This window comes from Bombus huntii, chromosome 9 (genome assembly GCF_024542735.1).
Source record: "Bombus huntii isolate Logan2020A chromosome 9, iyBomHunt1.1, whole genome shotgun sequence".
In the NCBI taxonomy this organism is placed as follows: domain Eukaryota; kingdom Metazoa; phylum Arthropoda; class Insecta; order Hymenoptera; family Apidae; genus Bombus; species Bombus huntii.
Window position 1 is genome coordinate 11671013 of NC_066246.1, and position 27154 is coordinate 11698166.

General features: G+C 35.0%; 1 protein-coding gene across 1 annotated transcript; it reads left to right on the plus strand.

Annotated features, from left to right (window-relative positions):
* The first annotated feature begins 8227 nt into the window (after positions 1-8227).
* On the plus strand, positions 8228-25812 carry LOC126869352 (homeobox protein GBX-2). Its single transcript, XM_050625752.1, has 3 exons — positions 8228-9869; positions 11728-12039; positions 23770-25812. The coding sequence occupies exons 1-3, from the start codon at positions 9593-9595 to the stop codon at positions 24528-24530; spliced, it is 1350 nt and encodes a 449-aa protein (XP_050481709.1). The 5' UTR covers positions 8228-9592; the 3' UTR covers positions 24531-25812.
* Positions 25813-27154: the final 1342 nt, after the last annotated feature.

The window sequence follows — 27154 nt, forward strand, 5'->3', positions numbered from 1 at the left end:
ACGTTGATTTCATATGTAAAGCGCCGACACATAATATAGTATGGCTACGTCGTACCGCCGCGTATCGGTACCTTTGCCTAACACATCATTACCAAAATTCACAGTTTATTGTGAATACCAAAATGTATTTAAAATTGTATCTTGGGTTAAATAAACATCATTAAAAAAAAGATATACGTTGATTTCATTAAAAGAATTCAAACAATAAAGAAGAAATTGATGAACAATTTCGCAAATATCAGCTGTATAACGTATTACCTCCCTTTTGTAGACACAGACTACTGCGAACGAAAAAGTTACCGTACATACACGTCGAATCAGATAATCTTTCCACTTCGTCCACAGAACAGAAGCGTGTATGCAGATGTGGTTTGCCGAGGGAGAGCCAAGCAGGAACGTAGATGGCATTCCTCTAATTTGTCGGCTCGACTTTGTCGGCTAATCAATCGAGTTCGTGATTACCATGCGCCGCGAGCGTTAACCACGACGAGATTCCACGCTTTTCGTGCTGTATCTATCTACGCGTAATCATAGCTGGAAAGTGTGCATGTGTATGACTAACCTTTATTATCATACTATATAAACTTTCTACGCATGTATGTATGTACATGGATACAGCTAAAGGAATAATGTAGTTAATGGTTCAGGCCACAGTTTAACTTTGACGCATAGTTGAGGATTTCTTAGAAAAAATCAAATGAAATAAAATTAAATTATGTATAAAGTCTTCCCCTATTTATATATGAGTTAATGTGAAATTCATTAATTGATAGGCAGATTACGCAACATTTTACGAAACTTCTCTATGCATGCACCTGGAAGTGAGATTTTGCGGCATAAATCCTGTTTTACAAATGTACTTTCCATGCACAATTAAAAACCGATTACATTCGTTTTGGCGATTATTCAGACAAGCATGGTGAACGTTTCAAGCTCTTTCTACGAGTGCATCTATGTATGTACATATACGCTGGCTTGACGTGCCATACGCGCGTTCGTGCTGCCTGTCGGCAAGCAGACGCACGCATCGCCGCCTTCATTTCACGCATAATTGAAAGCACGTCCCATTTAGCGTCGAGGACGTTCGCCACTTCTCTCGACTGCGGGCTTCCTCTTAAGATAGCACCCGTTTAGTCGTGTCCCGTACGATTAACGTGATTTAAGTATCGTACCCGTTTAACGTCTCAACGAAAATGTCCGCCATAATTCAAGCAGCATGTTTTTTCCTGCATTCTCGCACTTCGTAAACGCGTGATCTTCAGTTCTCGTCTATGAAGTTTCATATAGATATATGTTACACAGGCATTTATATTTAATTATACGGTAAAATCTTGATTATCGGACACCAATTAAGAGGACAACCTATTCTTGGAATATCGATTAAAGCATAATTCAGGATGATTTCTTGTATGCGAGATTGGAAAACAAAAGTAAGAATTTATTTCACGCCATCATCCTTAAATAAATAGTAACAAAAGTATTACTTTCCAAGCATTCTATTCACTCCCTTGTTTCCATCTTACCTTTCCTCCTCCTCTGGGCTTTCCTTCCTGTTATTTATTACACTTGTATTAAATAAATCTATTACGTGTATACTTAAATTATATCTATCCATATTCCGAGAAAAAAACATCAAAAACAGACTATTAGCAAATATCCGACGAGCAACTTTCGAATAAAATAGTTCTTAGTACCAAGAATGCTAACTACTGCATAGAAGTGTACCCAAATACTGCAGAACGTTATTATAAGCCATTTCAACAGCTCTTTACACTCATCATGCTAACTTCAACTCCCGAATTGCTCTCCTTTGAAACGCATCATTCAACCAAACGCAATAAACTGTCCACCTTTCCTGCTAATGCAGCGTGTCGTGATGCACGCTACGGAAATCCCACCGATTACAGGGCGAGCCATTTTGTCTTCGTGCGTACAAATCCTAACATTTGCGGCTCGCGCTGCGACACGACGATGGATTAGGTTTCGCGATAGGTTACCAGCGTCTCCTTTTCACAGTGTACGATTTGTCGCCACGGTGAACCAAAAACCTTTGGTTAATCCATTACTGTGTACGCGTCGTTTCGGTTTCTACGACGCCCACCAATTTGCTAACCATCGATTTCTGTGCGCTCTCTCGTAAACCGTGGCCCTTCTTCTCTCAGCCGCTGCGGACGCAAATAATACCAAGCCGCCAATCGCGAATTCTAGACCCTTTCCATCCACGTTTTTCCCCCGTACGGTGGTTGCTATCTTTGGAAACGCAGGCGCGGCAACCGTGTCCCTTTTGACGGAACCGGCCACCGTGGCCTCTCTCATCTGACGTTGCGTTCCTCTTCTACTTGCTTGATGGATTCGCGTGTCTCGCGGTTGTCGGGAACTCAAGAAACTGGTGTTCTCTTCGTGGAATCAGAATTGAATTATGGATATAAGAATAGCGGATCTCTGGGTCCTGGATTGAATTAGTAAATGAATTTGGGACGTTACTTAATTTTGAAAATTTAATAAATTGAAGTGTAAAATGTAAAAATTGGACAATATTAGAAAAGATGATTAGTCTAGAACTAAGCGTTTCGTGATAAGGTTTCTGTTGCCGTAGCAATGTTTTTCAATTATTCGATATATTTCGACGTGTATATTCGATATATATTTCCAGTTTGAGTCAAGATTTGGTTAAACGTCTTATTGTAAATCATTGTGAAAAGCTCGTGGGTAATACCCCATAAACGAAGGAAAGAGGAGAAAGAGAAGCGTAAGAAGTAAGGTGACAAAGAAGGGGAAAGAATAAATTGTCCGAGGAAGATAAAAGGAAAGAGATGTTGCAAAGGAAATGAGTCGTCAAGCGTAGATAGTACTATTTTATCCTCCATTTTAGTAGTATCCAGTTTAGCCGTATTAAATTTGAACTTGCGCTTAACTTATTCTCAAACATCTATTTCAACCATTTGAGCATCATAGTACTCTTCTTTTTAATGAGTTATATAAAATACAAAAGATATATAAATGTAATTATACATAAAGAAGGTATATATTAGAACAAATAGAACGTACGAAATATTAATTTCACTTTCTACATTTAAAGATCATGTGATTAAAAGAAAAGCGAAAGGAAGAAAAATGAATTGCTCTTAGGAAATAATTGGAGCTTAACAAAAACGTGGTAGATATATTTCGTCTATTACCGCTAGACAGATGGTGGTTATGAAGGTCCATATACAACTAAATAAACACAATTAAAAATATGAAGTTTAAATACAAAGTTGTATCACCTGCTGAATATGTTTTCTCTATATTCATAAAAATATTGTCTAGGTATTTACATATCGTGCATATATTCTTTGCATTATAAAATTCCATATTCGTAAATGCATAAACATCCATTCATAAATAGGTTTAGCATAAACTAATAAATAATCCGTTCGTACTGTTCGAATAATTTAACTTTGTAAACATCACTGTATCGTACCGTTCGGCTGACGAAACATCAGGCAATTAAAAGTCGTACTTTTGTCGTCGGGAGCGTCGCGGCGCGCTTAAGAACCGAAGCGTTTAAGAGTCAACGCTTCCGTTCACACGTGCGTAACGAAAGCTCCGCGGGTCGCGCGCAACGACGCCTTCGAGGAGCAAAATAAAGAGAAGCCCAGTGACTTGCCTCGCGAGACAAGATTTAGGGCCGTCTGAGTATTCGTGTCTGAATCTCCTTGCGCGCGTTTTCCACTCGTCCTGCACGCCTAGCGAGATTCTGCTTGGGAAAATCCGTGCTCCATAAGTCGACGCGCGTGAAATGATGAGAAACGCTAGCAGAAATGAATTCCGTGTGAATTTCAGTCACCAAGACGCTTACGATTCCACAATTTTCTCAGTTGAGAATGGTTCCAAGAAGATATAAATGGTTTAACATTAGAGTTATCTGTTAAACTTAACGAACTCATCGAGTTCACAGATTTCTTGTTATATTTTGTTATTTTACAGAACAGTAAAGTAGCTCCATTGGATGATACCAAGTGAATGAGATACTAATATAACAAAGTACAGTAAGATAGCGGTAAAAAGATCACGCATCAACTTGTAAAGCATCGTTGTAAAGGAGAAAGTAGAATCTCTATCGTAGAAAAAGGTTTCTAAATACCACAGAATTGTTTAAATTCCACAAAATTGTCAAAAAATAGGCATGTTTATTTTTTCAACTCTGTAATGTTGTATAAAAACATTTTTCAAGGAAATGAACTAAACAAGACGATAATTGAGTTTTGTCCTTTAAAATAGCTCTAAGCAAATTGTTGCACGATTTTTGTTCATAAAGTTATAAGAGTTTACATCGACAATTTTTCGTGAAAAATCTCGTGAACCTTTCATTTTTGTTGTTTAATATATTCTAATCATCAGAACTAATTTTAGCCTTCTTTAAGAATATTAATAATAGAAATAAATACAAAATAATTAAATGAATTTAATTATAAATAGAAATAGAAATAGAAATAAATAGAAATAAATACAAAATAATTAAATGAATTTAGAAAAATAAATGAATATGACATGGATTAGAATATGCGGTTTTCGTGAAAAATTCAAACAAGTGACGACCTGAAAATAAATTTCTATAATGTGTTTCTAGCAAGAAAGTCGTCTTAATTACGTCCTGACAACATGCACCGCTTCTTGAGTTTTATTTACAGCACTTTCATTTTGCTTTACAACCCGTTAAGTGCCATTTTGTCAAGCTCCGTATCCGCCTGCAGATCCGGTCGATACTCATTTCCGCTTCGCTGTCACCGGGAACAACTTTTATCAAGATGATTTGCCTCGCACGATAAACTTCCCTTGACAGCTTCTCATACAGCAACATATTCTCTGTATTTAAATGTATTTAAAGACCATTGAAACCTGAGGAAACGAAGGGGCGTATAATATATTTATTTTAATTTAATTATCACTGAATGAAACTGCTTTTAACTCCGATACGTTTTTGGGGTCACTCTGGATCGAATCGTATTCTTGTATTGTAAGGAAGTTTCCTGAATTTAAGGAAAATATAAATGAATTCTTAATAATATATATAATTCTTCGTATGTATTCATGAATATGATGAATGAATATATAATGTATTCAACATAATTTAATTATCAATACTTTAATGAAACTATTTTTAGCTCTGTTGTTTTCTCAGAGTTACTTTTGATCGAATTGTATTATTCTATTGCCAAGAGGTTTCTTAAGTTTGAAAAATCATAATTGATCAAATAATTTTAGACGTCTTTAAAGGTTGTTGTCGCAACGAACTCGAAGATACATGTTCTTGCGCTTTCATATAACGACCAGCCGTTTAACTTTAGATTCTGTAAAGCTCAATTAGACTCGTGTTGCGTTAACGAGTGCCGAAATAGCGCCACTATTAGCGTGATGTACCGATTAGCCCAGCTTGGAAACGCCTACAAATAGAAGAAACCACGAATGGGTGTAACCTGCCACGGGAAATTATGCGCCAGTAAGTAATTGCATCCTTTGGTCGTCTTTTCTTTTCCTTGTACCTTAAAATCTCCTTCTCTTTATATATTCTGTACCTTAAATAAATAAATAAATAAATAACGTAAATATTACAACAGCAAAATGCAAATTTAATGTGACATTAAGGAAAAATAGTCAAACATGTAAATTATTAGAAGAGAATAGAAAATTTGTACTTAAGTATGCAATTCACAGAAAAAGTTACAAAGATCACATTAGAATAATTAAAGCTGTAAAAAGTAGAAATGTTGGATTGAACGTAAAATGTAAAAATGTTGGATTGAATGTAAAAGTAGAAATGGATGATACAATTCTCACCCATTATGACTTGAATCTTTCAGATACTGAACTTCGATTCCTATTCCTTGTTTGTACGAGTTCTCATTCCCATAACATATATAACTAAAGTTAATTTCATTATGGAATAATTCGAAAAAGATGTAAAAATCTAAAAGAGGTTTTTTTAAACACTCAATGACAGCGATACCTTAACAACGCACGAATTATCAAAATTAATGGCAGCTATTCTTACTCATCAAATTAACGTTCATCAAAATTCGGTGCAATGGGCGAGCTATTTTGGGTGGTCCGACTCACGTGCATAATCGACGCGTTATTAGACGCGACCGGTCACGTGGGTGTATTTACGTCATAACGAGTATGCATAGCGATCAGCGTTAACGAGCCAGCTCGCTTTCAGCACCGTAAGCGTTGCCATAAGCCCACCAACCGCGTCCCTTGTATTTTTATCGTTCGCCCGCGAACGCCGCCGATGAACGTGTCTCCCATTAGGTTGCTCACCATGCCACCCCCGCACTACGCTTCCTTAACGAGCGCTGTTATCCGAACGATCTTGGCGCGAGCCAATCCACTCCCAGGATAATGATGCACCCTTCTTGGTGTCAATCCGCTCAGCGTCATCGAGATCGTACTAACTCAACACGAGAATCAATCTCGTTGTGTATTCTACGAAATCGTTCCCTGACTTTGGCTTTTATTCTCTTAAAAATCGATTGACAACTTGAGAGCAGATGCTTTCGTTTTGATATTACGGTATCGGGGATTTAAGTAGATAATTTGATGACAATACCTACTTGGAGAAGGAGTAGGAGCTTTGAGAATTGTTAGAAGCTTCGTAAATGATTGCTGTCAAGTATTACTGCGTGATTTATTCCCTTTTCTTGAAACTCTATTTATTTATATCTCTGTAGATATTTATCAGACTTTCGTGTTCTTTATATTACGTTTTCTATACATAGAGGAAACATGATTCGTCGATGTCATAGATAATATACAATTATATCTTGATAGTGATTATCTATTTATCATGTATGTAGGTAATATTCGATAGGTAAGTTTAAAGTAGGTAATTTCAATAAATGCTTCTATTCATAAGTTTCAGGCATTGTAAAAAATGGGTTTCGTTCTTTCTTATGTGTTCTTTTAAAAAACTAATCGAATTAAATTTAGGGATTCTGGAAGAGAATGTATTGTTCTAGATAAGTAATATGTAGCGTGAAAACTTCTTTGATGAACTTCTCTCCTTGATGCGTCTTGTCACAAATTAATTTACCTAATACAAAGTCATCGATGTGTAGCGGCACAGAAGTCAAAGGACGACGCGAGTCGAGAGCGACTCATGCTGTTGTTTCGCCTCAGAACATTGATTCAGCCTTGATGCAGAAATATAATAATAAGCAAACTCCGGGCAAAACAATGTCGCCGCTACATGCAACCGTCGAATGAAGACGAATTCGAATTTTCCGACTCTGCTCCGACCAGTATAAGTAAACGGACGCGATCGCGAGCGACAGAGTATCGTACAGTATCTACAGAGCATCTCCGAGTATCTCACGAGTATTTATCGAGTTACGCGACGAGCATTAACGAGTATTTATTCCGCGATTTTATTCTGCGATTTATATTTTGTACTAACGACTCACGTATACGGCTGTACATTAATTTATTATTTTAAATATATTCGACTATTTCAACAACGAGCAATCTCGTTCTTTAAACCTCACGTACTAACTATCCTCCACAGATGCATTCACCTAATGCGTTTGCACTATTCACCAAAATTGACGAGACATCAAAATTTCTATAGAATTTACAATTTCGAGAATACTTCTCCAAAATAGTTATACCTACAGATAACTATGTATACTCTACGCTTATTATCCTCACTATATATATTACTTTACACTTCTCATAAACGATCCTAACTATCCCTAGCACAACTTTGCTTCTACAACATATTCCTATAGCTTCTTGATAGAATAAAAAAATACGAACGAAGCGACCGTCAGTGAAACGAGAAATAGCAAAAGCGGCAAAAGGAACAAGATAACCGCATCGAGTTCACAAAATACATGGCAGTTCGTCATAGGCAGTAATTAACAGAGGGATCGATGGTAGAGTATCCGGCCTCGTAACGGGTGAAATTCATCCTTGGTTCAAGCTCGATCACGCCGGCGGATCGCGACCACGGAAGGACAAAAGCGGCCACGGTAGCAAGATGGCGGTCCATGGATCGGTAGGCGCGTCCGCGAATGCAGTTGGCCCGAGCTACGACCAATCAACGACACGGCTGAACCACGTCCGTGCGGTTACACGGCCACGCCAGCAGCCACGCCGCCGCGAGTCGGCGCGTCAGGGACGCGGCCCGGCAATTGAAATGCGGCTCGCCGCCGGCCGCCAGTTGCCCGTCGACTTGTGCCCCGTGCGGTGCTCTCCACGTGCTCTTTTTTTCCCTGCCGACTTCTTCTCGCCCCCTCTGGTTCCATTACTCGGGTTCGAGAACGCGTATATACGCGGCATGGCAACGAAAAGGTAGAAGGGTTCCTGAAGAAGAGGATCGAGTCGTGGTTCAGAATTTTGTGGTTACAGTTTCGGCCGGACAAGTGCGGTTTTCGTTTGGTGATTTTGATTTTCGGAACACGACGTGATCAGGATATTGGAGAATGAACCCTGGAGATGAATAGAAAGAAGGTTTCGGGCGGAAGAAGATTGTGATTTGGAATAACGGATTGTGGTTTTTGAAACGGAAAATTTAGAGGATATTTTGTTTGGAATTGTAGTATATTGTAAGAGAAGAAAAACTTGGATTGGACTTGGAGAGGTGTTTTTTCTTTCTTTTTTTTTTTTTTTGGATACTGTCTGTTGTACTGTTTATTTTGGTACTGAGTGTCGTACTTGAAGAATTACATAATTATATTGGAATGAGAAAGACAGTGAATTGTGAACAGCCTTTGTAGATTTCCAAAGACAAAAAAGTGAAGAAGGCATAAGATCGTTACATTTTCGTGTATTTTAAGAAATTGAATTCTGTCTAAAAAATGTCAAATATTGTAAAGACTGTATAGGGTACAAAGACATCAAATACTACGAAGACAGTAACGTGTATAAGTGACATTTAATGGAAAATGTTCTGCGAAATACAGTATTAAACCTGATAAAAGATTACTTGTAACTAGTATATTCAATGTATGAAAAAATATATAGTTGTATCAATCTTAAACACAATATCTCTTGTAAGAGGAATTATCATATGTATATGTAGTAGTGCAAAAGAAAAAGCACTTATGTTAGAAATAAATAGTTTAGCAGTTACTGACACATGCTGATGATGGATTTATCGATGCATACACACGTTTTAATATACACATGATTATAAATACTTATTACACACTACAAAATAGCGGTATCTCTTATTATTCATATAATGCAATTTTAATACAATTTTTGCACGGCGACGTCTGTTTAGAATTCATAAATTCACTTTTAATAGAGCAATAAATATTCATATCGAATTTTATAAGCGCAGAATCGCTACGACGCAGTTCAGTATCGTTAAAACATAACTCGACAAGTACGATCAAGAATAAATGTATTATTCATAGCAAAATATTTGAAAATCCGGAAGAGAATATTTAAAAAACAACGAAACATTGTCATCCTGCGTCTGAAGTAAAGTTTGAAGAATCATCAAATTCGTTGCACAAAAAGAAAAAATACAAAAGCTGTAGAATTATGGAAGGACAGATCGCGTGTTAATTGTTACCGTAAAATCTGAAATCCGAAAACAAAAATGGACTCAAACGTAGAGGAAACGGAATTGGACGTCGGATCAGCGAGCGACGAACTCGAATCTTCGATCGGAGAATCGAAGTTACCGCGACGACCAACGCCAAAACCCTTCACGATCGAAAGTTTGATCGGTAATTGTGGAACACAGAAAGGAAGCTGTGAATCAGGAACACAAGGAGAGAAGACGAATGAAAATGAAGAGGATTCTGATCGAGATAGAGAATATCTTTATCAGAGACACTACTTGGCGACCGCGGCTGCCAGCGCACTACCTCCTGGTTGGTTTGTGTTTAACATGGCATGCAAACTATCTCTTACTCTCAATTATTTGGAAAACTTCGAAATAGACTTTTTACAATACTCTTCTTCGAATCATTATATTCTTTTCTATTTGCTTTTTTCTATAAAATCTTTTCTTTTTTCCGTTTTAACAGCTTCAAAATTATGCACATATTTCGTTCTAGATGGTAATCGTAGATTTTATACACTTAGGCTTCGTTATAGTTAAATAACAGTTCTAGATTTTGTATGTTTTTTGTTTGACACATTGTTATTATATTGTTATGTGGTAATTTATCGACTTCTGTTTTTACTGAAAGTCATATTATACAGTTACCAGTTTTAAGACTCGTAATAACTTTGTAAATTATAAAATAGAACGTTATTAAGATTTACAGATTTGAAAAGATCTAAGTGTTCCGACGGTTAAAATTGTCAAGTTTCTTTAATTTTATATTAGTTAGTCAGTCATCACAACTGTTATAATATGGCAGCTGCGATAGCCTAAACTAGATTATAAGGCTGTATAACCGACTATTGGAGCATATCATCATATAGTAGGTATCATATATAATCAGAGATCATAATATATGATAGACTACTTTCTTATCTTGCATAATTATGGCGTACTGGTGTTAATTATACTCATTTTCATATTCATTTATTCCGGATTACATTTAATTATGCTTAATTTTTCTTAATTTAATATTAATAATTGACTAATTTACTTATGATTTATACTGGCTCTTTATGTCATGTTATTTCATTTATGTCATTTATGGATGCTTCATAAAACACTATTGTGTTTTAAAATCATTTGATAACGTTAATTCATAACTTAAATATTGATTAGATTATCGCTTATGTGAATTATTTCTTTCGTCAAGAGCGACAGGAAACGATGAGTTTAACTGTTACTAAACCTCTTAATTTATACAAAGTAGAAAATAAAATGATCGAGCATGCTTCGTTAACGATTAATTGCCCGTTACATATTCTACAACCGCTTTTTCATTTTGAATCTTGCAACTACCGGATGTAGCATGCATAATTTAATCCGTGAACGTCCTACTTTTGCCGCAGAACGAAATCTACTTAAAATAAGTTCCACTGAACGCCGTCTTAAAATGTTACGTCATCTCAAGAACGCGATAAGCTCCAAATTTATATAGTATAGGTATAGTAACATTATACATTTTCCATTTTACAGATCATTGGCCACTGATTAAATCGTATTACGTATATCATATAATTCACATAAGAATGAAGTAATTCCTCATTAGAGTATCTCACAATCAGTTACGTCAAATGTTATCTATATTGGTCATAGAAGTATTATTAGTAGCACTCATTGAAATGCATATCATGATAGCGATAGTCTTTATATGATTTAGAACAATAAAAGAAATATGAATTTATATCGTAGAGAAGGCAGAGCAAATTAAGAGAAATATTTCACTTTAAGCGTGAAAACTTTTCTTCGAATATTAAAAAATAGATATTAAATAATTAATTGATAACTAATCCACTATAAAGTAATTGGGAGTCGTAAATTATTGCATGCAAAATAATAATTAGGAAACAGTTACAAAACGTGTAATATTTAAATATTCGAAGATTAAAAGATATTAAATGTTTGTAGTATTTAATTCACGATAAAACCATTGGTAATCGCAAACTGTTGTATCCAGAATTATAACTACAATTATAAATACATTTACCAGAACGAAGAATAAAATATATTTCAATTCACAATAAAATTATTGATAATTAACAATTAGTACGTGTTAGTTACAGTAAGTCGAGTGATGTTGTAGAAATTATTCAGGAAGTATTGATTAGTCTTCTCTATTTCAGGTTTTGGAGTGCCACTCGGATTGTACGGTGCATGGCTACCAATGCGGATGTACGGCAGCGGCGGCGCTTCCGGTGTTCCAATGTTACCGGCGCATACCTCTGCCAGTTATCCGTCTCACCAGGATCTATATCAGAATCGGTTATCGCAGCATCTTGGTTCAGGAACGAATCATCTCCAAGGTGCGGCTTATCCGACCGCTTGTCAGCGTGGCTTGAATCATCGTGGCTCAACCAGCTTCACAGATAGCGAGGACGATGGTAGTATCGATTCACCGGCATCACCTGCTCACGATCTTTCTAAATCGAGACATGGTAAGTTTTTGCGTAAAACGTATAGCGCGATATTTGTTTTTTCTTTATGTTTCGTCTCTTTTACAATAAGCTTTACAATAAGCTTACGGTATAATTTCACTTCTTTTCATTTAAACAAAATTTTATTAAGCGATTGTTTAATCGAACTCCTGCTAATTATATGAAATATTTGTTCTCTAATTTGTGCATACAAATAGAGTGGCATGCCATACATTTATGACTGAAACTATTTGATGCTCAGGCTCTTGAATGCTTCTATGTGAATATTTGTACGTAAGTTGGAATATTTTAAGAAAAGAGTGCAACATTTTGTTGATTGTAGTTACTAATTTAAACTGACCATTGATAATGGAATATTTTTTTTAATTCTGTTGAAGTGAGTCTCACTTCTAGGAAAACTCTACATCTTCTCCAGTGTTTAGTTTTTGGCACAACGATTCTCTTTACAGCGGCTTCTTTGGTCTCTATTATAGTACCGCGGAAAGATCGCCGACATACAGACAATGTCGACGATAAAGCGCAAATGCCGACAAGCCGAAAGGGTCGGAAAACTTCAATAGGCCTAACGGCCATCAATATATTTCGTTGATCGTCAATTGGTCACCGGAGAGTTTAAGAGTCAAGAATCGTTAATCGAGAGTTGCCATATCACACTACGCATTAAGTTCACGTTAAATAATCATCGTTTTCCGTTTAATCCACTGTAATAAATCCATCTATCAATACATTATCACATAGGATAGAAACTATCAGAAATCCTAATTTCTAACATTTCTGAATAAAGAGTTTCTATAATAGATTCATCCACGCGTTTGCACTCTCTATTCCGAGATATATAAAACCTCAACAAATTCAATTTTGTAGTCGACAATGTATCAAGGAACAGTACTGTACAAATATCTTGGACGATCTACTAAACAAAGATAACTTGTTTTTATGAATGAATATAAGGGTATTTGAGCTATTATTTTAATAACCTGATGCAAGAATTGTTTAAAATTCAATAATTATTTGAATACATATTGATTAATTTTTAATACATTTATAATAATATAATAATAATTATAATAATAATATAATAATAATAATTTTATACATATTAATTAATAATTAAAATTATTCATACTCCGTGTAATCTTCTTTCGTTCTTTCGACAAGCAATAGTTCTTTTCAGGGATGCTGTCGAGCAATTGTTTAACAAACTCGTTTCATGCATACTGTATTCCTCTTGTTATTATTTGAAAGAACTGCTATATATCTCTGATTTAAAAGTAAACTTGTGGATTAAAACCTTGTAAACAGGTTCCACGATAAACGATGGAAAGAATATCTAAAGATTCATTTCCACGTAACAGTATAAAAAAACATTTTTTAGGAATACGTAAATGAGACAAATAGTATTAATAATTTATTGTAATTCAATTCTTTAATACAAAAAATATCTTCCATGTATCACTTAAATATTTTTCTTATGTGAAAAAATTACTTCGTTCTTTCTTTTCTTGTAAACAAATTCTAATATACATACAAAATATACATACAACAATATACTATTAGACAATACTTTATTTAGATAATACACGATTATATGAATTTTTGTGTAGTATTCATACATCTTTTCTACGTGCAATTTCCAAAATGAATAAATATTCTCTCACAGCATGTATTATGCTACTTGAGATTGGATATCTTCGATTCTGATGGTTTATTAACGGCGATGCACTGTCATGCGAACGGGATCGTGAAATACCTATTTATTTATATTCTCCTATTAACTTACAGCCGGTAATTCTATATTCGAAGCACGAGCTAGCTCTATACCATAGCACGATGTCTGACGGTAGTTAGTGTTAACAGGATGCGGGAGTGATCGTTTCAATTATTTCTAGGACTGACGAAACATGGTAGCAATTAGTAATTAAAATAAACGTCGATCGATGAGATTCTCATTAGGATAGTAACGGATTCCCTTATGGCGTTCTGGCTTTCATGAACTTGTTTCTCAATGAAAGCTTTGATTTTTCGGCTGTGAAGAACATGATGCATTTGTTGTTTATTAATGAAGTTTTGGACAGCAAATATACTCAGTAATTTTCATTCACATAACTTTGTATTTGTATTCGCATAATTTCGCAAAAACCGAAAGTGGTGGAAAAAGAAAGACAGTAGAGTAAATAAGATAAGGTTAAAGTTACGCGGAGTTGTATTGTTTCATTGAAAAAGAAAGGATAGTATTTTATAAAACAATTGGAATTTTGTAATATAATATCGTTGATTCTGATTCTAAAAATTTTCTTAAGCAATGCTACATTTTTATTAAAGTTACCAAACAAAGATGAACACCGTGAATGAACTTTATCGCGATTCATTATCGAGCATTCGTTTGAAAGTCTCGTTCGGAGAATTCCTTCTGTACATACCATCCAGAATGATTTCACAGAAAATATATTCGATAAATTATCGATTGGATCGGAGAAATTTCCGAACATCGCCCTTGTGTTCGAGGAACAGGGGTTCTTCCTCGAATGTTCGTTCGGCGTTTGAAATTCGGCCAGGATTCACCGAGTACCGTATCACGTACTGTAAACGCGTGTGCGTACGGAATTTTACACGTGTGTGGGAGCTGTATGAGATTTGACTTTGGGACGTCTATAATTTATGCACGCTACTGTGGATCTCGGGCCCTTTGCCGCCTTCGATCGTGGCGACTGCGATCGTAGTCGAGGATACGCTCCTGGAATCCGTAAGCGATTCATTGCAATTTCTGTCGATTCGTGTTTCTCGAATAACACTCGTTTTTCTTCCCCTTTTTTACCTATTAAAGAAAGGTAACAGAAGAAAGTCTGGATTTTTAATGTGCCACCTTTGAATTTCTCTTTTATTGTAGACTTGAAAGTAATGATTTAAATCAGTGAAATTTGTAGCCGAAGAATTAAATAAGTATTATATTAATAAAATTAAAGATTATAATTGCTTGAAAGAGTATTATTCGAGTTAATGAACTCTGATCACGAATCCACGAAGTCACGTAACACGTTGCTTGCTTACTAATCACTTTTCGTTCCCATTTCGTTCAATTTATTATTCCCTTCCTCCTCCGAAGTACAGTGCACGAAATAATCGAAGGATCATCCACGTAAATTAATTTAAACTTTGGTTATGCTACTAATTGGAATGACTTGAAATAGATGCATTTTCATTATCTAAAATAACCGTTTGGTACATCATATGCTTCTTTCTATATGACGACCACATTAAATATTATTTATTTTTCAAGAAGTATAAAATCTTATTAAGATTCATTTTGTATACATTAACAAGATCTATCTTTCATTAAACATAATCTTTTTCAGACATAAACTATGTATATTTGTGTCTTCTATTTTGCATACATGTGTCATATATCTCTTATATCTTGTATTTTATATTTATTATATATCACATGCCTCTTATATCTCATAAAATTTGATAAACCTATACGCGTATTAGCCAACTTATGAATTAACGTGAGATTTTAACGAAAGTATGTTCTATTAAATAATGCAAATTAAACGCAAATTTAATTTTCATTACCTGCTTATGGATACCTTGACTACTAAGCGATCTTGTCGAATAAATACATCTAACAAGTAAATCTTCATCTTTTTCAACCAAAGTCTAATTGACACTCTACCTTGTAACAGTCCTGAAAGTAAATTATTTTATTATTTATAACTTCTCACCATATTCTACCTAAAATTTACTTCCTTGCTCGCTGGTAAGAAGTTAGTTTTCATTTTCCTATCGTATACTATTTCAACTTCTCAATCAAGAAATACGCGACCGCTTAATTGTTTGGAGCGGCGCGAATAAACCCGTAATGGGTCGTGATGGGTTGTTCAGTCGTGTCGTATAAATGGAAGGGGGTATTGGATGTTCGATGGAAAGTCGAAACTCGCCGATCACGTATTTCCGAAGGTGGCGGGGGCGAACGGACGATCGACGAAGTCGCGCGCATTTATTCGTGGCCGATCACTTTTTATTGATGTACCGCCGACCGAGGCGATTTCGTATGCGCAACGAAATGGCTTCGAGGAATCTGTCATCGGTCATTTATGACGCACCGTGCCGAACCGGTGTGCCGATCGTTACGACGAACACGCCGATCGAGACGCATGCCCTCTCTATTCTTGGCCCCCGACCATCGGAAACGATTCACCTGAATTGTTGCTTCTTCTCGTTCGGCTCTCTGTGTTTTCGGTTTATTGTTTTACGTTCGTCTCCCCCCTCCTTTTCTCGTGTCTGATTGTGTTACAAAGAGCTTTCAATAGAGGAAGTTCTGACGTGATTTAACAGTTTAACCTGTTAAGTGGAGAAGATGAGTTTAGTTGTCGTTCGAATTCTTAATATCTTAGACATAGTAATTTCTTTATGTATAGATTCTCTATTTTTTAACGGCCTTTTTCATCGTTGTTTGAAATAAATTGCATTATTATTGGACTGTGAATGTTTATGCATTTAAAAGTGTAAAAATGTGCAGAGTGCATGTGATATGCTGAAACGTATGAAATATCTAAAATAAAGTGTTCACTGTAATATTTTGCGTAGCAAGTCCTCGCTTAGATTTTTATTTCTTTAGTTAACTGTATAAAAATGCTTATCGAAATAAATACTTTAAGTTTAATTTGTGAATAAACTTATTTTTGGTGCTTTTTATACCATCTCCTATCTGTAGATACAGGCATTTTTGTTTGCGTGTCCAATGAAATTGAGAAAATCTAAGGTCACAAGATGTAGGTCTTCTGCTTCGACTATTTATTCACTTTGCAATTAACTTATTTACCTTCGACTTAAACAAGACTTACAGAGTAATTAATCCTTTCTTTTACTTATGTTAAATTATGACATAGCTGTTATGTTAAATTCTAGCCATTCCTATAATTTCATTATTTCACGGTCAATTTTAGATCGTTTCCAAACAACCTATTTGGCTTTCAAGTTTCATTCACCAAATTGCCGCGTCAGTTTTATATACTTAGTTTCCATTTAAGAGATGATCGATCGCACTTTTATGTAATTCTATTTGCGTGTCGTCTGGACTGCTTTTAAATGAACCACGATGAGTCTTAAAACAGCTTCAATCTCTCTAATAAAATTCGTAATTATGTCATTCAGTTTGCCGAAATACAGATATATAAATGAATCGTATAAAACTATGTTCATGTGTGCACTTTCGCACGCAGAGCTTGAGTTTTTCATCTTTAATTCAATTCATCTCAAAGTTTGTCAAATGAAAGTAGCTATTTTCACGTGAAATTAAATGCAAAGATGAGAATGAAAGTTTTATATTGAAATTCCAATCAGGAATTTTTTACAGTAAATTTCATGAAAATGAATATGATATTTATCTGCTTTGTGAAACGAAGATAGATGAAATATTCAACTGAAGATTCCGTTCTGTTTTATAAAATTGCTGATTGCATATTTTTATTTTTGTTTTAAAATTTTAACAGAATATACTGTCGAACCAGAATGTGATATGATACAGAATCTATAGGAATGTATCTATTTTTCACGACTAATCGCTAATACCATGCAATTTATACGTATGGTATAACAGCATTAAGACGAAGATGAAAGGATAAAAGTTTACGAACTATATCCAAGTGTTCGTTTGAAGTTTTTAATGAAATTTTCTTCCTTTAAGAGGGTGATGGACGTTGCATTGAAAAGTGGCTTAGTTGACGTGACAAATTAATCACATTAACAGAACGTTCTAAAAGAAGAACGAATTTTGAAAACGAATAGAATTGCAGGAACGACATATCGATCGCGAATTAAATGAAATTATTCTATGGACGATTCCTCGAATGAATAAGACTTCTTTGTTCTTAGATAGCTTAGATAGATTATCTTAGATTCTTAGATTCATAGCACTTCATACAGGATTCATAGCACTTTAAAGAAGTCCCTGCAATGGGCGGATGCATTAGAAAAACACGACGTATCTAGTCATTTTTCAGAGATCAATATATGAATTAATTATCGTATAAGTAGAAGTGAAAAGTCGCGCAAGAGTCTGACAAGTTTACTTTATACTCTAGATCACATGTGATGATTTCCTTTTCTCAAAATTTATAGCATTAAATTTCTATTTGTGAAGTTCCTTTTTCGTTGAATGTTTATGCACTTTATATACCTTTGAGACGTGGTAGATAAGCTTCTTCTTATTTTCGAGGAACGATATATTTTTTCACAATCCGTTTGTGATTTCTTCTTTTATATTTTTTTAAATTAAAAAAAAGATTTACTCTTCTTTTAAGATGTTGAAAATATATAGTTCGCGTTGCTTAGCGAACTATCTATGTAGAAAATTCTGTTTTACCTGTTTTGTTTCGGCGAAGTTTAAATTTGGTATCGGATAATGTAAATTTCATTTGCATTATAAACGTGTTATAAACTTTTTGGTTGAAATTGAAAATTAATTGTTACATGTATATATGTATCGTATATATCATACATATCAAGAATTGAATGAATCGCAGATAAAGAATTCCCACACAATGTAAAGATTCAAATAAAACATAAATAGCTGTTTCAGTGGCTTCCAGTTTCCATTAAAAATTTGTAGTATATTGATTGAATCAGGACAATCAGCTTCACGATTCCAATAAACGATGTCGTCTGTTTGTTAGGTAGCATGGTTTATTTAGTAGTTATCCAGGTAAATCACAGTAACATATTCGCATCGATCGCATGTTCGAATGACATCAGACATGAAATTAAAACTAAAAGGCAAGAAATAAGAGGGATTGAAGTCATTATGTGACATATCCAGAAATAAATGTAATCACCGCTTCGCCCTATGAATCATGTATGATAACTGCTTTCTACAAATCCAGCGAGTATCGTTCTAATTGCATAAAGATTTAGGATATCTAATTTCTGACAAACGAACATAAATTAATCTTATTTTGTGAAACTGCGATAGAAATATTAATGTCTTTCTTAAATACTGAATCTTTTACAAGTAAATAATTTGCGACAAAGAGTGAATTAACAGTATTTTATAATATACAGTATCTACTCTTAGTAATATTTATAATAATATTTATATAGTACCTACTACAATCTCTGCTAGTAAAAAGAATATAAATTAATATTATTTTTCTTTATGAAATCACAATAAATAGTATGTCTTTCTTGAATATTGGATCCTCCGTACAAAATTGTAACAAACAATTTTCTACATTTTTTTCATACTATAGGTATATATTATTTTTTCATTATCGAACAATTCGAAAAGAGACTCTTTCTGCTTTTCTAGCAGAATTTTTGGTTTTTGACCTTTTTTTTCTTATTTATTACCCACCGTGATGCCCGTGACGAGCAACATGGCAAGGGAGGATCGCCTCGCGTTGCTATTCGCAAGGAGAAACCAAATTCTGACGAGAAAAAAAACGTTGTCCCCTTGCGGGAACATGGTCTGAATTGGATTCTTCGATTGGTCGATACACTTAATGGTCTTACGACACAAAAGATTTGCCAAACACAAACCGTATATCATCCACGTCAGTACCAACAATTAAGTTTAATTAAGTCGAAAACGATCGTCTGGACTTTTTTACTCACGCGAAAAGTGTTGAAGGTTTTTAATTATTTTCCAATATGCCTTTTGTCGTATTGATTTGATCGCGTCATTTTCATCGAAGACCATATTGGGACACATAAAATTAGTTTGTTGATCTGATATTATAGTTTGCATAAAATGCAACCACATTGCTATAACCTAGATATTTATATCTTCGTGCCTGTGAATTATAAAAGTACTTATAGTTCGACGATACTTCTATCGACAAAACTAGCGAGTTTAAATATTTCATTAATATTTTAAATACTCATTAGAGTATGAGTGAGAGATTTTTAATCTTCGCGACTAAACGACACCGTCCCAACTATTGTAGATGCCATTGACACAATTTTCTCACATGAAATACATACATCCATATTTTCACAGATAGTATAGATATACAGTAGATAGGTGTGATAAATAAAATAACTTTTATTTATTATAATGTTTACTACAAAGTTCCTTTTCCTTAACGTTTAAAATTATACCTAATTTAAACGTTTTTCTACGTCTATATATATAGGTGTCTTATTTCCCTGAATTTTTAATCTAGTATTTACACTTTTAGGCATGTCATCAGTCGAAATTAACTAGTAGAAATATTTTACGAACGAAAAGTTATTGAGAAGAAAAATAAAAAGTAACAATAGTAATGAGTTAACAAGAAATGTTCAACTTTTGACACAATAAAGTTATCGATATAACTATACAAAAAAGGTATCCTATTACATAATTAATTCTATTTCAAGCCGTAAATACTGCGAATGTAACGTCATAAGATAATAGCTCAATGCTTTCTTTGTCATGAAACTCGAAATGATTACTTAACGATCATACGACGAAGAAGATTATACTTTGTTGAACCAGATTATACCAGTTGTTATAATATTCGTATGAGTTTCACTTGTTCTCACTGGAATACAGAAAAGATAATTTTCTATCTGTCAGGGTAAAATATGACAGTTTCCACGTACGACTGTAAAAAGACCTATTCGGGAAATATGTACATCTGTTTCTATTTTTCAAAACATTCACTGAAGAAGAATATATCATGAAGATGTATAGTTGTACAGCGCCATTCCGACGGGTGTAGAAACCGGATCGAACTCTGATCTGGCAGATCGCCAGTATCTTAGTGAACACTGCACTCAAGCGGGCATATAGAATGCACTATACTGCATATCTTCCTCATAATCGCAAGGAATAATAAAAATCTTGCAATTTGCTGAAGAAGACCCTGATCGTGCTATAGCAGTTATCGTGTTATTAAATTCTTCAATACCAAATCTGTATACATATCTGTTTGAAGTCGTGAAACTCTATAGAATTTATATTCTTTATTTCCTCCTTTATTTTGTATTAATTTGAAGATTTTATATGATTTTTCGTAGCTGGTGTTCAAGTCAATGGTGAAAACATTATATTCAACTATTCAAAGAATAGTTACAAAAGAATAATTTTTAGGAAAGTAAAATGACGTAAAAAGTATCACAATAATAATGATAGGGTATTAAAGGAAAGAATACAATAATGAAACAAATATAAAAAGTACAAATATAAAAAGACACGTCTTTGTTTTTCGTAATAGCAACCTAAATTCAGTTGTTTAACTAAATCTTTTTCCAGAAATGTTTCAACTCTTCCAGACACAACGGTACAATTTTTGTACCACCTCTGTTTTGCGATTGTTACACGCCGAAAAATTGTATCACCAGCATAAAATGTTTTTTAATAAACCTTCGTTTTCAATTTGTTAAAAACATAAAATACAAGACTTAAAGAACACGATTTGTTGTATCAGTAATATTGAAACGGTTCTGTGCCTTTCATACCAAGAAGAGTTGAAACTAGAATAGAAAGCAAAACAGAAAACTCTGTAAATAAAATATCGAAGCTCCATTTACGCCTCTAGAATATATTTCCCCAGCTGCGATAGACATTTAGAGTCACTTAAATAACAGGATTCGCGGCCGTGTCGCAACCAATAGGTTAAAAGTCGATTCTTCGATTCTTAAACGTCTTCGAGAACCAAAAACTTCACCCGTCCCGGTATCGAACAATTGCTCTATCCAACCTTAATAGCGAAGAAATAGTGCAGAATAGAGATGTAACGGTATCGTTTGAACGATCGATCAGCTCGATTCTCCTATCGTACAAAATGTAAAGACCATAAGAGGACAACGCCCGAACGTTTGTTCGTTGTACTTGCCAAGAGAATATCGCAGACTCGTCTCTCGTTCGCGGAAGCGTATGGCCCATTCAATCGAAACTCTTTGAATTAATAAACACGCGGGTGCATCAAACTCCAACTGCGTTAACTTAGCCGCGGAACTTTGTGTTCCGCTTCGTACTACGCGTCGCGTCCTACGGCCGTAAACACGAAAATGAATAAAAGACGGAAGCTATAATCTCGACGACACGTAGGTAGTTGTTGAAAAGACATTTATGCGGTCATTAATTCTGATATGTTTATCGTACTTTTAGAAGAATAATTTGCAAGACAATTTCGCGATTTCTATTAATTTATAGTTGAAGATTACAGAAGAAGAGTGCATTGATCTTGTATGTTGCGAAAATTGCCTTTTTATTTGATTTTAAGACGTGATTTAAAGACGTTTCGATTTAAAGACGTGTATTTTTTCATACTACTCAAAATGTTACTGACAATATTAAAATATTGACTAAATTGATGATGGCGCTTTTCCCGTTTGTATTTTCCATATGCTTGGAAGAACTGTTTATGATTAAAATCGTTTAAAATTATTGTAATACAAGATGAAAGTGGATTATGTTATATTACAGTTATATTATATAGTTTCATATAATTTGCATAGGAAAAGGTTTCGAAAACAAACGAGTTGTATTTTGAGTAGAGCTTGGTGAATATTTTAGAATTTTTTAAAGATCAGACAGGATTACTCTATATTTTTAGTTTATTGGCCATTTTTAAGCATTTTTAGAATGCTTTTATGTAATTATAAATAATCTTTTTCTACCGTAAGTAATCTACTAAGACAAGATCTAGTTTTCTACAAATCGTAGAATGATTCCTATTTTCCTTTCATGTTACTGATATCTTTCAAGTTCCGTATATCGATCGTGTTTCACAGTATTGTTAAGTACTTTAATTCATAATTTCCATAAACAGCTATGATGACTAAAGATTCTGAATAATCTATAGCACCCGGTTGCACTTCTATCAACTTCAATATAACCACGCTTCTTCCTAGAATTCCTCACTTCGCTATAACTATTTTCAAAGGAAACTTTTCGCTCGAGTTCTTTCAATGTTGTATCCATAGGGCTACTGAAGTGTATAAAATGCAGTGAAATTATAAAATAATATAGTTTGTAACGTCGTTTACAGTAAGTAAAGTGTTCAGCTGGCTGGTAAAAAGACACAAGGAAAGAGAATAGAACACGTGGAAAATAACAAAGGTAACGGGTGAGACTTCGATCGAGAGGCATACGCTTTCTGATCGAACGAGTTGCATGTCTCGCATATTAAATCTTCTTCTTCTTAAACTATATTACTGTTAATTAGTTTCCCGTGAGTCCCTGTGCAATAGTTTAACTACTCACTGACCTGGAATTCAACAAAATGACGACCTATCGAAAGTAATCTTTATTTAAAATGGTCAAATGAAAGTTGCATTGAGTGACCTTAAAATCACCAAGGGGGAAATTAAACAATTTTTCAAAATACACGCACTGATACCTCAACTCAATAAAAATTCGAAGATCAATTATGAAACATAAAATATAAGAACAGCTTGTTACATAATATATTCAACTTTGGAGTACTAATTTTTATGGGAATAATTTTGTATATTATATTCAGCCTCTTTTGATTAGTAGGCTGCAGATTTATATTGGGAAATTTGTAAAGTGCAAAACTGCATATGCACACAATATGCAAAATCACGTAAGATATTCTAATTATAGTACTCGTTGTAATATTTAATAGACGAAATAAATTCCTATATCTTATTTCTTTAACTGTATTCATAAAAGTACGAATTATAAATATTCGTAGTTCTTTGATCAACCTAAAACTAATCACCATTCACTAAACCCTCTTCCCAAAAACATTCTTCATTCATAATCCGCGTTGGTTCCAGGTTCAGAAAATGGTCGCGCTTCGGCGGACAGCGAGGACGAGGGTGGAGGATTGAGCGTCGCTGGTGAGGGCCACGATGCGACCGACACGATGTCCAGCAACGCATCCAGCAACGTTAGTCCCGGGGGATCATTAGAAAACGGTCAAAACACGTCAACAAGCGGGTCCAGTAACAACAAAGCCAGACGCAGACGAACAGCCTTCACCTCTGAACAACTCCTAGAACTCGAGCGAGAATTTCACGCGAAGAAATATCTTAGTCTAACTGAAAGATCGCATATCGCTCACGCTCTAAAATTATCAGAGGTCCAGGTGAAGATCTGGTTCCAAAATCGGAGAGCCAAATGGAAAAGGGTGAAAGCAGGATTGAGCGGCGGAGGCGTTGGGTCTAGTGCAAGCAACATGGCCACTGCTGGTACATCCAATAGACATAATGGAGTAGCTGGACAACATTCTGGAAATGGTACCAGGATCGTCGTGCCCATTCCAGTGCACGTTAGTCGATTGGCAGTTAGATCTCACCACCATCATTTGGAGAAATGCGCCAGGCCGCCTAGAGTTAGACCAACGACGGATAGTCCTACGTCCAGCGCCTCGTCGTCGGTACTCGGAGACGCTCTTGGATTGGTCAATTCGTCCATCAACTTGAGTGGACAAGTGCAAAGTCCTCTGAACAGCGGAGTTGGAATCGGAGTCGGTGTTGGACTAAGAGCGTTTACGGTACCCTCTCATCGAGGAGGACTCAGCTCTTCCGGTAGGTAGTGAAAGCTACGAAGTGAACTGTGAACGCGGGACTAATTGTAGATTCGTGGTGAGAATTGTAATCTTTGAGTATTTATGAGAAAGTTTAGTGATGAAAGAAGTGAGTTTTTGAAACAGATGGACGGTGTAGGTGGATATTTCATAACGATGGGTGATATTTGTGGAATTGTATGGTGGTCTGGTATCGTTGTGTGAAGGTGAGTGGTGAGAAGATAAAGATTCACTAGTGATGGGAAATTTAAAAGTAAAACTGCCGATGGTTTATAATTCGTTGTTCGAATAACTTGTATGTACCATTCTTAGAAATGTGGTATATAATAGTAGTTCCTTCACAGCAAGATGCTATTTAGCTACAATGTTTTATCTTTAACAGTTTTTAATTTTAGATATCTACTAAATACGAGATTCAAAATTGAGATGGGAATTTGTATTACAAATTACGACTTATATTTTTACATCTAATCATCTCTCTAGATCATCTTTCTCTCATCACTCAATTTCTGTATCGTGGCCCATCAAGTCATCTCAAAATCGTCTGATTTTCTATCATATCCAACGACAACAATAAATTGATCAATTTGTAAATATACATACCTATGTTAACAGGGAAGAATTATGTAAATAGCTTTCGCACAGACTGTATATCCCGTACACGGACCGTAGATCGTACTTGTAGATAATTTCTTTACGTTTAAGCAAACCTCTGCTCCATCCCAGAAACACTTTTACAACGATATCGATATTGATCTAGCGTGCGATTTCCGCAGCTGTATCAGGGATACGGAGCGGAAGAACAGCGAAAGTGTATATCAAGAAGGCAATAAAACGTGCGAATATCATGTGGAATATCATAGTGTACTCATGAATGTATACCATATCACAGATCCCTAACTTCTCCGCGTTAATTTTAATATCGTTAAAGATTCACAAAGAGACTTGCTATTTTGCAATTTTTCACGAGTTATATATCGTACAAGATGGTTAAGAAGGCGCTTTTATTATTCATTCGCGAGTTAAGATGCATGTATATTCTGTGCTTATTTCGAGTGGCCTTCAATCAGGATTACAGCGTGCTTTCATTCTTGTCAGAAAAAGTAGTTCGGAGGTAAGTGATCCATCTTCTACTGTTATGTCTATCGATTGTTTACAATAGATGAGAATATGTTTTATTAACAATGGTATGGATGAATAATTCAATTGGTGCGGATTTATGGCATCATTTAATTTGTCGACAGTAAAAAAATAGTAAATCTTTCTTAAGTCCATTCTTTAAGAATTAGAAGGATTCATCACCCTTCTTAAACTAACATAGCAATAGCATAAATTTCTTAAAAATTATAAAATTCGACTTATGATTTCAATTATAAAAACAACTAATACTTTATTACAGTGGTCGATGTGACTGTAAACAATTAACTAAAAAAAATATGCGCCTTATTCATAGAATCCTTGGAAAAAATGAAACATTTCCTAATTCACTAAAGGAAAGTATCTCCATTGATATATCTGTATTGATACAAATAAAAGATTACAAACTACCCAATGCTACATCTGTCAAACTGCCAAGGGATTCTTTCCAAGAATCTACCCAAAGATTCTCGTGCTCGTCTTTTCGTTGCCTTTAGACCTCTGGACAAATTAGCTGGGTTCACGAAATCTCAATGCATATCGAGAAGCGGTTAGGTTGCGCGGCCAAAAGTGGCATATGGGGTCACGCCTACGAGGCGTTCACTGAAGGTGAGCATGGGGTCCGGCTTTTTCCATGGGTCCCCTCGAAAGACGAGCCAGCACGCGCCGCAGCCTGCGAAAATACGCGCGTTGAATCCCGCCCGTGGTGTGCAGCCTGCAATTTTCCACGTCAAGGTGATCCCATGGGAGACACTGATCTCGTTTGGGAGCCGACAAAAGCCACCCCTTCGGGGAATCTAGCTCGATGTAATTGTCAAAACAACTCGAAAATCGATTACGAAGGCGACTCGAAAAAATACAATGTCACTGATTTGTAGATGGAAGAGGGCGTATGTGAGGCAAAGTGAAGTTTCTGGAAATAAAATTGGTACGTTATAAGGTTAAAATTGGGAATTCTCCGTGTGTTATCCAGACAGGGATAAGGGTTAAGAATTAAAGGATAGGTATAGCTTTTGCATTTTGTTTAAATCATAGAATATAAATATAAATACTGAAATCTGTTTTTTTATATCATTGCAAATTCCTTATTGGATATTTCCTTCCATATTAAATTACTAACCCTTAATTGATATTCTTGAATCATAGATGATTCACGCCTTAGCGTAGATTTGAGTTCGATTAATTAATTTAGAGTTTTAAGCTCAATTTGTACTGTATATGCCACGTTATAAATATTATGAATTTACTAGAAATTTAATAAGAATGTTAATTTAAAACGCAATGATTTTGAAATGTTTGATGTATATCATTTTAATTGTTAATATCACGTCACACAATATATGATAGTTGCATTAAAACGGAAATCGTTTATGTTACTTATCATCAGCAAACGAGATTGAATTTTGACGTGCCTTTTATCAAAATGCAAACGATACGTAGCTTATGCAACGCCTAATCGATCAACATTTGCGACTACACGAATATCAATACGCTCG